This window comes from Montipora capricornis, unplaced genomic scaffold (assembly GCF_036669925.1).
Source record: "Montipora capricornis isolate CH-2021 unplaced genomic scaffold, ASM3666992v2 scaffold_436, whole genome shotgun sequence".
NCBI classification, from domain to species: domain Eukaryota; kingdom Metazoa; phylum Cnidaria; class Anthozoa; order Scleractinia; family Acroporidae; genus Montipora; species Montipora capricornis.
The window spans coordinates 145,905-160,000 of NW_027180169.1; the positions used below are offsets into that span (position 1 = coordinate 145,905).

Genomic DNA, 14,096 nt, shown 5'->3' on the forward strand with positions numbered 1-14,096 from the left:
AGAGGACACGTGATCAAGCGAATTGTAGCGGCCATGGCAGTGTTGTACTGTAGGTTGCAAGTTGTGTTATTAAAATGTTATAATTAGTCGATCGAGTACGGATCCACTAAAGTTCTATCGTCCCTCGCCAAGCGACTAGTTTCCCGTTATTGCAATTCTTTGAAGCTTTTTTTTTTCCTATTCCACAGTCTAACGTTTTAATGCCAGATGCATCCTCTTTCCTTTCTAAACGTTTCTTTACTTGTGCCATCAATATTCTCCAAATCACTAATTTAGCGACAAGGGAGACCCAACAGTGGCGTTTGCGAACAAGTAACTATTGTTAATGTCTAAACAGTGTCAATTGTCTTTAAAGCAGGTACAATGAATGAAACCTTTGTTCTTGTCAAATAAACTTTCTGCTTTCAAGCAGTCTTCATGAATATTTTATGGCAGTCTTGTTACTACTTGTTAGTTCGTTAATCACCTCCCACTTAGTTTTGTTTTGAAAAGAAAACTTTGAACTGAAATTCTGGTCGAGCATTTGTGTCTATTTCCTTCGGTGCTGGTGCTTCTAAAGAGGAACTAAAATGTCTTGAGCAAAAGCGGGAAAAGATTTGTTAACGGCCTAAAGCGAGTGAGCTGTTCGAAAGACGGAAGGAATTCAAGCATATGGAAATCTAAGTTCGCAAGCTTAGAGGAAACTTGGTTGATGCATGAATTTTCAGGAGTAGATTTAATGGCTGAGGAATTTAAGGGAAGGAGCAGACAGGAAGTAATTTTCCATTTGAATTGAGTACATTGTTAGATTGGTAAAAATAGTGAACAGCAAAACGAGCCACTTTGATTCGTCGAGTGCGTTGGTCGCGTGTTACGTACTTGGCCTTCGATCTTTTCATTCCTTCGTTTCTCAGCAATGAGAAAAAGCCTATTGGCTGCTTTATCAGCCGTAGTGACCGTTGGAAGTCTTGTGGTAATTTTCTACGATTGGCTGAAGTTCTGCCAAGATTCATCTCTGAGTCTAACAAAGCATGATATTGTTGGAGACTATGACCAGCTATATGACGATTATTTTCCACGGTTTTATCATGCGACCGGGCTGCTGTCTCTTCCGTTTGATGACATTGTGGAACCGTTCGAGGCGTGGTTTGCAGGAGAAAAGAACATGAGTAGAATCGATTATTATTACGGTGAGTAACTTTGAAGCTATTTATTTAAGTTAAAGCTATTTAATGCCCAATTGGAACTTTACTATGACCCTTTCATTATGTTTTCGATCAACGAGTATTGTTTGACCAATTCTTGGCCTTAAAGGACACCTTGGGCCTCTTATTGAAACCAATGTTTCAGCAATGTGTTCGTTATGAGAGCTATTGTCCTTGAGAGTCGACAATGTTTTTGTGAACGTAATGATTCGGAAAATGTACCTGTTAAACGATGAAAAACAGCAAACAATTGGGAAGATATCTGTTTACAAACATTGCTTTTGTTATTCAAATTTGCCAACCACAGGACCAAAAGACCCTTTGTTTCGACAGCCAATGAGGCTCTGGTTGACACATTAATAACATTAATAACAATAAGTGACGTCAACGATATCTTCCCTATAAGACAGTAGTCAATGTTTTGCGCCATTGCCGTTTAGATATAACGAGCGGAGTTGCGCTATTCATTCCTGATAGTACCATATCCTCACTGCATACTCATTACCTCATCGCATAGGATTAAGTTATGGGAAGAGTCCGCGACTGATGAGGCAGTAGGCATGCAATCGAGGATAAGAGCATGTAGGGGCTTGGTCAACCTCCACTAGGGGAGGCGATTGGGTCGCAAAAGACGACTGTCTTTGTGGAGTACAGGATGAAAAGACCACGCTCCAAGCGGAGAGACCAAATTTAAACTCGGAATGGCGCAAAGCATCACTGACGCTATAACACAGGCAGAAACGGGGGAATGTGATGGGATAACGGCGTGTTTTGCAATGAGCTAATTAATTATGCAGTGAGAATAGTTTAATATACATTAAAGGCGTTATTTTGGCGCGGAACGCTAGATAAATCAGGTTTTCGATGCCGCCATCCTGGATTGTGATTAGATGCTTGACCGGGAGAGGGTTGGTGCAGTGGCGGGTTGGGGATGGTCCACTTAACGCCTACTCCCTCAGCAAATATTTCCTCGCCCCAATCTTCCACAGTTACTAAATCTAAGAAAGATGGTGGCCTAATACGAAAATGTGCACTCGCGCGCCCAAAATACGCCTGCACTGCAGGCTACCACGTTGGTGGACGAAAACAAAAGATGTCTCATTAGCTCCTTTTGTTCATCCACCAGCAATTGTACATTACATCATTGTTAACTGTCTCTAGAAATTGGCTGCACACCACCTATCCCGAGTAAGGGATACCAAAAGCATACACCTTATTCCAAAATGGCCGTCATTATAGTATTCTTTTGTTTCCATGCCAATTGGCCCTTATGGCCTCGCTTTCGTAAAATTCAAAAGAATATTTAACCTTGAACGAGGCCATAAGGGCCAATTTGCATGGAAACAAAAGAATACTAAAATGGCGACCATTTTGGAATGAGGTGTATAGGTAATCCAACAAATTCCCTTCTTGATCACCTTTCAGCCTCCAGATCTCTTGATGCCTCTTCCACTAGGACATCGAACCATTTACCGAAACATCCAAAATCGTAGTTGTGTACCCTCCTAAACGTGGATTCGTGCCTGAATCCTCCTCATCTTGGCGAGACCTTCTGTGAAAACACTGAAGTGCTTTTCTAGAACTTCTCTAAGAAACGGGTGGTTACTTGCCAGTCCTAGCCCGATTGATAGATGCCGACCACTTTCAGCCAGAGAGGCTGGGTCCTTCCTTCCTCGTAACATAGATGGGTAGCTCCTTATATTGCACATTTTGCGCCACAGTCACACAGCAAAACTCTTATTGTTCCAAACTTTCCACCCGCGTATGACACGTGTAAGTACTCTTGGTGCACTCCTTCGCTTTTGGCAACAACAGCGGAAGCTGTGTCCAGCTCCACCGTGAACTTTGAGAGATACGCTTCCCTCTCCTGTCCCCATCAATATAGTGAAGTTCCCCGTAGTTTCCTTCACTTTCCACTGAGTCGTGACCTTTTGCTACATTAACCCTGGCACTAGCTTCTTGCTGATTTGCTTGTTTTCCTGCACGCCCTTTGTGTGAACTATCGTCCCACAGTGATACCATTGCTCCTTGGTAAGTGGGCATCTTTTAGAGTTCTGCGGTCCTGCACAATGATGACAAAATGCTGGCCCTTAAGCTTATTAGCACTGATGATGATGATGATTATTATCATTAGCACTGATTTTTCTGCGTTTGCATTTGCTCCACGATTACTTTGTTTTACTTTGTTGGTGATGGACTCTTTCTTCAGTTGGCGAGAGCCAGTCAATCCTTCGCCTGTTGGTAATTTACGATAGAGAGGTTTGTTAACACGAGTGACGTCCTCGTTTTGGCGTTGTATAGCCACTCCATTGCATTGGCTAGGAAATAAAAACCAATTGTTTTGGCATATGATTCACAATCGGCCCAAACAACATACTTTGTAACCTTGGCTATGGGTGCGTTCGATCGGGAAATCCGGATTTAGATCTTAAAATCTGGATTCTCGGATTTCCAATCGAACACAAAATCTGAAAAAGGATTTTGTCGCGCATCTCACTAATTCAAATCCTTCCTGATATGGATTTCCAATTACTGAAATCTGCGATAAAATTCTTTTTCAGATTTTGTGTCTGATTGGAATCCGAAAATCCAGATTTTAAATCTAAATCCAGATTTTTCAATCGAACGCACCCTATCGCAGCTTCACTTCTGCGCGGTACTTCGTCTGGCATTTTCTTGCAGTCTATCCCCACTGGTGGTGTGCTAAAACGGTCAGGTCTTGTTTATATCCCGCTTGTGCTTGATTCTGAATGTTTTAATCCCATGCCCGTCGCCAGTTGTAGTGTATTTACAACAGAAAAAAAATCAAGGTAGCGGAAACGTTGACACCTTTATTCGTTCCAAATGTGGCAGTTCAACAAGTGATACCAAACACAACGAGATCTCACTCTAACCTACACTAAGATTGGGACAACACGAAGTAAGAATTGGCGCTACCCGTAAATGAACTTTTATTGCTTTGCAGTCGTCCGTTTCTTGACGATTTGGAAAGGAGGTTAAGAAACTTACTCATGCAACGTCATTATTTTCATTAGTTTTTAGGATCTTGATTTTCTCAAACGGGGAACTTTCGATCTAGTGATGATTGATTGACAGGTGTGACGTAAAGGTCGTCACCAGGGCAACTTTAAACATCATGCTATTCGTTACTGCATCAAATGGCCATGATACATGCTTTATAGCATACGAAGTGCCCACGACTCTGAATATATTCTCATTGTTTTAGGTATGGACAAGACGATCCAGCGAGGGGATCTCGGTAAACATGGCATTCTCTTCAAAGTCGTTCCCATGCATTCAGAGATGAAACCATCAGATAATGACTTCATCAGTTGCTGGTACAAAGCGCTTCCAAAGTGGTTACCGCGGGCAGGACAGAGTGTCATACCAACCAACCTCTCGGAATTCAAGGTAAAAGAGAAATTGGAAAATGAAAGCGAAGATATATTAGTAAGTATAAGTAACAATAAGTAACAATAAGTAACATCTGAAGAAAGCAACTAAAGGTATGTAATTTCAAAACTTCGTGCAGCAAGATCGTCTGAGTAAGAGAAGTCTTGAGAAGGACAGATGCTGGTGACATTGATTGACGTTTCGACAACCTGAGGGGAAGTCATCCTCTTCATTTGGCTTTTTCAGGCTCCTCCCGACTCTTTATCCCACGCTGAAGTAGTTGTAAATTGGTTTATCACACAAAGAAAGGCACAACCGAGCCACATTGTTGACCGGACCCCCAATTGATGATGATAATAGTGATTGTGATAGTGATAGCGATAATGATAAACACCAGGCCCCAGTTGTTGGAAGGGTGGATAGCGCTAACACTGGATAAATCCGCAGTATCCATTAGGTAACTCAATTGGTTTTCCTAGTGTTTATCCGCTGGATAATGATTTATCCGGTGGATAGTTTTGAGCAACCGAGGCCAGAAGGCAAAGGGAGCATCCCTTTTTGAGGCATTCATGGTGGCATGCCTAGTTACCGTTTGCCATCTAATTGCAAAGCAGTGTATTTTAACACTTTTCTAGTTGTTGTAGGTTGTAACATTTATGTTACATCGCTTGTGCATTGTTAAACCTCGGAAAGTCTTACATGGCTAGTTAGGAAAAGAGAGCATGTGAGCTAATTTTCTTTATCATTTTGTTGAATCTGTCTCTGACATTCGATTTTTGTGTTCAGTTGTTATAATCATGGTTTTTATTGACTTATTTGTTGGTATCCTTTGTGTCTATAACTGAAGGCTATGGTAACCTGCCACTTCTTTTAGTTTGTTTCAGAAGAATTTCACCGTGGTTTACCGTGTTTAAAATACGAGAGGAAAAACAAACAGTACAACAAGACCAACGCATACATCTTCTACATTTCAAAACACAAGCCCCACAAACCTTTACGATACGAGATGATAGGTTATGACGACATGTTGACATCGCATTACGATCGTTACGTTATTGACTACGTAACATTTGAGCCATGGAATTTCAACAAGACATTGTTTAGTCTACCTAAAAGTAAGTGACGATTTCAACATTTCATTCATTGGTGGGCACAGCAGTCTCAGGGTCAGCCGATCAATCAAGCCTATAATATGTTTTTTTTCCTCATTTCATTGGTCGGTCACCCAAAACAAGGGCCAATGTGTTGCTTTAGCATAAAAAAGGACATATTTTCTGTCCGCCGGCTCAAATGCCATTTTCATGGGTTACGTTTCCTCAATAATATAAAGAACAACTATCTAGTAACTAATTATTGTTTTAAACTCACTTTTTCGTGCAAATCACCAACTTTCTACGTTGTAAAATTTAGAAACGGGGACCCATGAGCGGGAGCTGCCCCTGGTTTGGTAGGTGTCTTTTATGGGAAGTTATATGGTTTCCTGTGCCCCATGATAGTTTTTTGAAATTTAACTTCAGATATCGGCCATGCAGCAAGGTTAAATTGTGGCTTTTGTTTCAATGACTGCAAGGTGCACTTTCAAATTAACTGATCAAGAAGGTGTCGTCCTTGAATTAACCACGCGGTATGACGCAGAACTAATTACATGTACAGGTTTCAAACAATTTTCGTTTGAACGGAACTAAAAGGAGGGATTCCCTCTCTTAGCTCGACTTTCATACGACCTTCAAAAAAACAAACTTAAAAACAAAACGCAAACAAAAATTGCAAATATTTAATTGGCTTATCGAACAAAAACAAACCAGCGCGAATTTTCATTAGCCTACCGAACGCCGATGCAAACAACGTCATCTCCCCATTGAACTTTCTGGAAAGTTTCGCTTTGCCGTCATTTGGAATGCGGTAATGTGATTTGGCAATCGAACCGTTTACTGCCCGTATTAGGAATTTCCTTGGCGGGAATAAGGAGAAACTTTGTTTTTATCTTGCCAAACGTTGGTCCGTGAAACAAATTACGAACACTTTTTCAAGGTTATACGAAAGTCGCTCTACGTCATGTTCTCCATTTTCCGTCATTGTGGCCTCCATGAGTTGAAAATGCTGTGAAAAGGCGTTGAAACAATTACTTCATCATGCCTGTGTTTCAGTAATCTGTTTGAGTCAGGACCTCTTAAGCTTTAGAAGGGATGAGCATGGAAAGGTGTTTTCTGGGTGTTTTTTTTTCAGCGTTAGTAATTCGAAGCACTTTCCACCAACACAATACTTTTTTCCCGCGTGCTTAGGTGTGCACGATTGTCACTACTTTCCTAGTATTCGTTTGTTTGGTAATTCCTCCAACCCCCTCAAAAACTAAATTTCCGTTCGTCTTAAACTGTAGCATTTTCAGATCGTCCAAATGGTTGTTCGAAGTAAAAATCAGCAGTAGAATAACCACCTTTGATAATATTTGAATCTCTAGTGCTTGTGAAGTGCAGTGTGAGTCTCGGATTGATGATTTTATCTCTCCCATTTTACCCTCCAGTCGTGGATTCAAACTAGCTAATTTGAATGTCGCCAGTCTGGTGAAACATATCGACGAACTGAGAATCTTGCTCGCAGACACGCCCGTTGATGTTCTATCAATTAACGAGACCAGGCTTGACGACTCGGTTAAGGACAGTGATGTTTACATTCCTGGCTATGAAATTATTCGCCGTGACAGGAAAACAAATGGCCGCTTTGGTGGTGGTGTTTGTTTCTTTGTTCGCTCGAACATTAGTTATTCTTTGCGATCTGATTTGAGTATTCACCAAGAGGAAAATCTTTGTATAGAAATCCGCAAACCGAGATCAAAGCCTTTTCTCGTGGTAACGTGGTATAGGCCGCCTGACTCTTCAGTTGAGATCTTTAGTTATTTCGAATCGCTTATAGGTAAAATTGACGCGGAGAATGATGAGTTCTATGTTTTGGGCGATCTGAACTGCAACTTAGCTGCTCCTCAATTGGACCATAACGCAAATCTACTCTCTAGCATCGCTGACGTTTACAGCCTGCAGCAGCTCATTACTGATCCCACTCGTTGCACTGAATCCTCTTCAACTTTAGTTGACCTCGCTTTTACTAACCGTCCTGATAGGATTGTATGTTCTGGAGTGTCTCATATAGGCATAAGCGATCACAGCCTTATTTATGCTTATCGCAAGCTTTCTATAGATTTACCCTCGAGGGGCCATACTACAGTTACCTATAGAAAATTTAAGAACTTTAATTTATCCAATTTTCGTAGAGATATTGCACATCAAAATTGGCAGATCATAGGTAACTATGATAACCCAAATGATATGTGGGAAGCCTGGAAAAAACCGTTCCTTCGTTGTGTTGACAAGCATGCCCCCTTGGGTAATAAACGTGTTCGCCCTTGCAAATCACCTTGGATTACTTCGCAACTCAAAAAGCGCTTGCATGCAAGAGATATTCTTAAGTTAAAAGCCACTCGTTCTGGTAATGCGGAGGACTGGCGTAAATTAAAAAAACTTCGCAATATAGTAAACAATGAAATCAAACGTGCCAAAGAATGTCACTATAAGCATGCCCTCAATGAGTACCAAGATGATCCACGCAACACTTGGCGGATTGTCAATGAGCTTATGTCTAGGAAATCACACAAATGTGTTATAAGCGAACTTAAGCTCCCCTGTGGCAATTCTATTTATGATTCTCATGAGTTGTCTAACGCCTTTAATGATCATTTTTCTTCCATTGGGCCTAAGTTAGCAAATGATATTCACGCGAATCAAGACAATTCTTCTCATTTGGATTATTTAGCTGAGACTGGTCACTGCACATTCGAACTAAAACCGACCAGCGTCTCTAAGGTTCTTCTTCTTTTATCCAGATTATGTGAGTCAAAGTCTACTGGTTTGGACAGAATATCTGCAAAACTCTTGCGCGAATGTGCTGACTTAATGAATCACTCTGTACTATCTTTAATCATTCTATTGTTTCTGGAATTTTCCCTGATGAATGGAAACTTTCGAAAGTCATCCCCTTGTTCAAACAGGGTAATCGTTCAGATCTAAATAATTACCGCCCAATTTCAGTAATTCCAGTTGTAGCTAAAGTCTTTGAGAGAATTATTTATGATCAACTCTATAATTACCTTACTATACACAAACTCATTTCAAGACACCAATCGGGATTTCGACCTCTTCATTCCACTGTCACTGCCTTACTTGAAGCTACCGATAGCTGGGCTTACAACATTGAGCAGGGTAATGTAAACGCAGTCGTTTTCTTGGATTTAAAGAAAGCCTTTGACACCGTCGATCACGATATTCTTTTGTCTAAACTTGCGAAATATGGTGTCAGTGGCACTTCATACAATTGGTTTAGATCATACTTGGACTGCCGCAAGCAACGGTGTTTTATAAATGGTTCTAGAGTTCTAGAGTTGAAAAATGGCTAACTGCTAACAAGCTTACTCTTAACGCATCTAAAACTGAGTTTATGTTGATCGGATCGAGGCAAAGGCTAAGCACGTTTCACAACCCTCCGTCACTTATTATTGACGGTGCACCTATAACTCAAGTTACCTCTACGAAATCTCTAGGTGTTCATATTGATCAGACTTTATCTTGGAATGTTCATGTTGAGACTTGATGTAAGAAAATCGCGTCTGGTATTGGAGCGTTGAAGAGAGTGAGGTCTTTCGTTCCACATGAGACTCTCCGATCAATCTTCATGTCTTTAGTACAGCCTCACTTTGATTACTCCGATTCTGTCTGGGGATGTTGCGGCAAAACCCTAGCCAGTAAACTTACAAAACTTCAAAATCGCGCTGCGCGTATACTCACTTACTCGAACTATGATGCCAACGCTGATAACCTTATCCAAAAACTTGGATGGATAAAACTTGATTCTCAACGAACAATCCATAAGGTTGTGATGGTTTATAAGTCGCTTAATGGTCTTACTCCCGATTACCTTAGTTCTAAATTTGTTGACCGTAGTAGCGTCTCCAGTTACTCCTTAAGGGACACAGAGGGCAAACTAGCTATCCCACAGCCACACACAAACTATATGAAAAATAGCTTCAGCTACACTGGAGCAGTTCTTTGGAATAATTTACGAATCGAATTGAGGCAGGCTGACTCCCTTAGAGCGTTCCGGGCTGGCTGCGAGCGTTTCTTTTCATCAAGTTAATCTACAATTCTATACACGGCACTCATGTAAAGCAGGTTTTTATTTTGTCATTTAATATTATAGTTATATTTATTGATTACTTAGAACAATTTTGAATAATGTAGCTGTAGTCGTTGTATAATTTGTAATAATTCTGGTAATTAATTAGGTTTTTATAGTTGCGACTGATGAGTTTACCGGTCTAAATAAAGTTATCCTATCCTATCCTATCCTATGATCATGGTGCTGGAGAATCCCCTTGCGGAAAGGGGTTCCTCTCCACTAACTGAAACAATAATCTCTAGTAAGGCGGGTAATTGGGGGAATATTGTGAGACTGTGTGCATGGTGAGTTGAGGGAAAATCAGAGCAAAAAGTTGGGTTAGTCTGTAAAAAGGGGGGGGAGGGGGGGGGGAAGTTAGGAACTCTGTATGGTTGTAATTTCAAAAAAAGCCATATAAGACAAGAAACTTAACCAAGTAGGAGGGATAAAAAATATTTGAAGATGAAAAGTTCCGTTTTTTTAAGAACTGCTGTGGGGACAGAAATGAAAAAAAAAATGATATAAATATTGGGGGAAAAAAAACATTGCACGATAATATTCGTTCTCAAAAAAAAAGTATGAGTAAGGCTAGTTTTCAGAAAAATAGAGAAATCTCTAGCAAAATGAAACGGTGGTTCAGTGAGGAAAATCCGAACAATCCGAAAGCAAAGAAAAGCCGACTGCGACACTATTGGGCTCGTACTGGAATGGCTGCGAATTTCAGGGATAGAGCGCAAGGGGGTTGCTAGTCCATCGATAGACCTCTACCCGACCCCCTCGTGCCGAGTAAAGAAAGGTTACAGTCTAGAGGTTTTTCATAGTTATGATTCCTTTTTTTTTCTTCTTTCAAATATATATTTTTTATCCCTCATACTTGATTAAGTTTGTTGTACTATCTGGCTGTTTTAATTTGGAAGTAAACGTTTTAAATACTGTAGGAAACAGACAACTTTTTTAAAAGACATGTTTCGGCATGCTTATGCCATCATCAGTTTAATGAGTTCCTAAGTGTGAACAGTTATAAAGTCTACGGGTAGATGAAAAAATTATTACAACATGACGTAATACAAAAGCGGGTACTATTTTCAGCGTGACACCAAACATCAAGGTGTAAACTAAAACGTGAGAAAAAGTGTTGTAATGCTGCAATTGTTTGTTAAGTTCCGGTTTGATCTTATTTATATGAAAAGCTTCTTTGAGTTTTAAATCAATTGAGTTGCTGGCAAAATTTAGAATACGAAAGCACGAAGGGGAGTATTTGCTCTTACATGAAAGAGATGTGTTGAAATGCTTAAAAATATGCAAGTTTTTATCGCTTTCCGTGTGTTCCTTTATCCTGGTAGAAAAGTGGCGACTAGTTTCGCCAATATAACGGGAATTTCAAGCCGCCCAAGAAAATTGGTAAACTACCATGGATTTTAGACCAACAGGAGTACGATCTTTAACACTAAACATGTTTTTAATTTTGAATGAAGTGAAAACTAATTTGATAGTTAGGTCCGAGATTTGCAAAAGCGCTTAGTAAGTTGTCGGAGTTTAATTTTCGCTATTTGGAATAATGACCGACAAAAGGGAGTTTAAAATAACGTGTATTATTGTCATCATTAGTGTTCCGGCTTTTTTGAGAGAAAGACCCGTCAAGATACCGCTTGAACGTTCTGTCAATAATGTGCGAGGGAAATGAATTACGTTTCAAGGTGTCAGAAAGTTTATTAAGATCGTTTTGAAGGCCGGAGGAGGTGTTGTTGATTTTATAGATTCGGTCGATAAGAGTTCGGATAAGGCCAATTTTATAGCATGATGGAGTAAAACTAAAGAAATCAGTTAAGAGACCAGTGTAAGTTTTTTTTATGAAAAACTGAAAAAACACAATCACGCGAAGAGTTGTCAACAAGTATGTCAAGAAAGGAGAGTTTACTATCATTCTCTTTCTCAAAAGTGAATTTGAAGTTAGGGTGCCGTGAATTGATGTAATCAAAAAATGACATAGCATCCTGTTCGTTGTGAAAGACACAGAAGGTGTCGTCAACATAACGCCTATAGAGTAGAGGGTGATTCGAATGGTTGAAATTATTTAGCCACGTTTCCTCGTGGAAACCAAGAAAAAGATTAGCTAGGATGGGTGCTAGTGGAGAGCCCATCGCTACCCCATCAACTTGATCATAAAATTTGCCATTAAAAAGAAAATGAGCCTCGGCTGTAGCGAATGAGAACAATTTCTTAAGGTCGGATTTTTTGATCGGAAATTGAGGGTCATCAATAGTTTCATTTAACGGAATATTGGTAAATAAACTTTCAACATCGAAGGAAATGAGAAACTTGTTGTTAAAATCGAAACTCCTGAGCTCTTCAACAAAAGAGAATGAATCTTTCACCGAATACTTACTAGGCAGAAGTGGAGCAATTAGAGAACTTAAATACTTAGCTAAATTATAATTATAAGCTCCAATAGAAGAAACAATAGGTCTAAGAGGTGGTTGATTGTGATTTTCACGTTTCTTATGTAATTTAGGAAGGCCATAAAATGTTGCTGGTTGTGAGCCCTTGGGAAAAATCTTAGTATAGTTATCATTATCAATAGAATGATTTTTCTTAAGTAGACTAATGAAACGTTTAAGTCTGCCTTCTCTTAATAAAGTGGGATTTTTGTCTAATACTTTGAATTCGTTTAAATTTCAGACAGTTTGATTGAGTTGTTAACCCTATCTTGAGTTTGAGAGTTTGCTTAGTCAAGTTCTCTTCCTCATTTTAGAGACTAACCCTAACCTTTCCCTCAACTAACCATCCTCACACAATATTCCCCCAATTGCCTGCTAGAGATTATTATTTCCGTTATTGTAGAGGACCCCTTTTCTGTGAGGGGATTCTTGCTACAGCTCCATAATCATGCCACAAAGGATGCTGGTCTACTGGTAATTTTAACTTAAAACAACTACACCTAATTAGTTACAAGCAGTTTCAATAAGCGACATGAGGTGTCCTCGTGCTCTTTTCCTTAAATTCAACATCACTCGTGTCTCGGAATACAGACAACTGAGGTCACAGAGTGTTCCCCAAATGCTGCTCTTCAAGTAAGGAGAAACAGTTGTGTTTACTCTAAACTAAAATCTATGCTAACTTTTACCCTTACCTTATTGTTGGAAACAGGTAGCAAAGGCTTGGACTTTAACCCATTGACTCCCTTTGGTTCCCCATTGACGAGTAAAATCGTCTGGCGATAGACAGAGTAGAATAGAAAGTCTGGCAGGCTAGGCCGGTTTGGGTGTCAAAGGGTTAAGGAGTCACTGTCAAAATCGGGCGTGCATCGAATTATATAGGACGGTGCATTTCTGGCCATAAGGGAATATTTTAGCTTTAAAATACTGTTACCCTTTAAAAACTTTTCAACAGACTCAAAATGCGATAGAAAAGCGAACAAACTACATTCCCACTATTTGGTGAATCCCATGGCGGAGTACATGCATTTTAGCCATCACAAAGATCGCGAATTGGACAATGCTTACAAAGAGTACAGAACTAAACAAGCGAAAAACTACACGTCACCAGCTGAACACGAGCAACGAAAACACATCTTCAAACACAATCTCAGGTAATTGTGCAATGGGCTTGTTGTGTTCACATTTTTTCAAAGCAAGTTAAAGTTGAAAGTCTCTCTTTCCCATTAAAAAGGTAAAACTTAACGCGATTTGAAAAACGTTCTTACTTGAATTCGCTTTGAAACCGAGGTCGACGTGTACTTGGAAAAGGTTATTTCATTTGTCGTGAAATGGATTGTCAATATGCATTGAGACAAGTCAGAATGCCTTTAGAATATCGCGTGCGCGAAGCCTGGCTAGCTGGTGGGATATTTTATCGCGGGATTATTAACACGCCCAAGTTGTGATTTGTCCGCGGGTGTCATGGTGACGAGGAGTTTTGATATTTTCCCTCATGGTTTCGCCGCGGCTTATTTCCCTTTCGTAAACGGCCGATGTCATTTTTAGTGGTCGGTGCCATGCTTAGTAGCCAAGCCTTTCGGGATAAAATATATTGTGTTAAGTGTTTGCTTTACGTTAAGGATAATGTTAGTGATAGTGTAGTGATGAGTGACGTACGCTGCTAATTCAGTAGCCTGGGTTCTATACCTAATTCAAGTATTTGGTCTTTTGTTTTCATTATTTTTCATTATTGTTTTTTAATTTCTTTATTTTTCTTTATTTGTTTTGTTATCGATACGTAATTTGGTCTTTTTTTTTTCCTTTATTAAAAAAAAAATTAAAAGGTGCCGTTGAAATGGCCTCCACCGGTGTTTATGCAACGGAAATTTGCTTCGCCGCG

At 39.8% G+C, this 14,096-nt stretch overlaps 1 protein-coding gene across 1 annotated transcript in view; it reads left to right on the top strand.

Annotated features, from left to right (window-relative positions):
- Positions 1 to 478: 478 nt before the first annotated feature.
- The window catches only part of LOC138035912 (cathepsin S-like), a 22,213-nt gene continuing 8,595 nt past the window's right edge, over positions 479 to 14,096 (top strand). The window contains exons 1-4 of the mRNA XM_068882314.1: positions 479 to 1,169; positions 4,411 to 4,595; positions 5,452 to 5,692; positions 13,170 to 13,368. Coding sequence (XP_068738415.1) covers positions 896 to 1,169; positions 4,411 to 4,595; positions 5,452 to 5,692; positions 13,170 to 13,368 — 899 coding nt within the window. The 5' untranslated portion in view covers positions 479 to 895. The remainder of the gene's footprint in view (positions 1,170 to 4,410; positions 4,596 to 5,451; positions 5,693 to 13,169; positions 13,369 to 14,096) is intronic.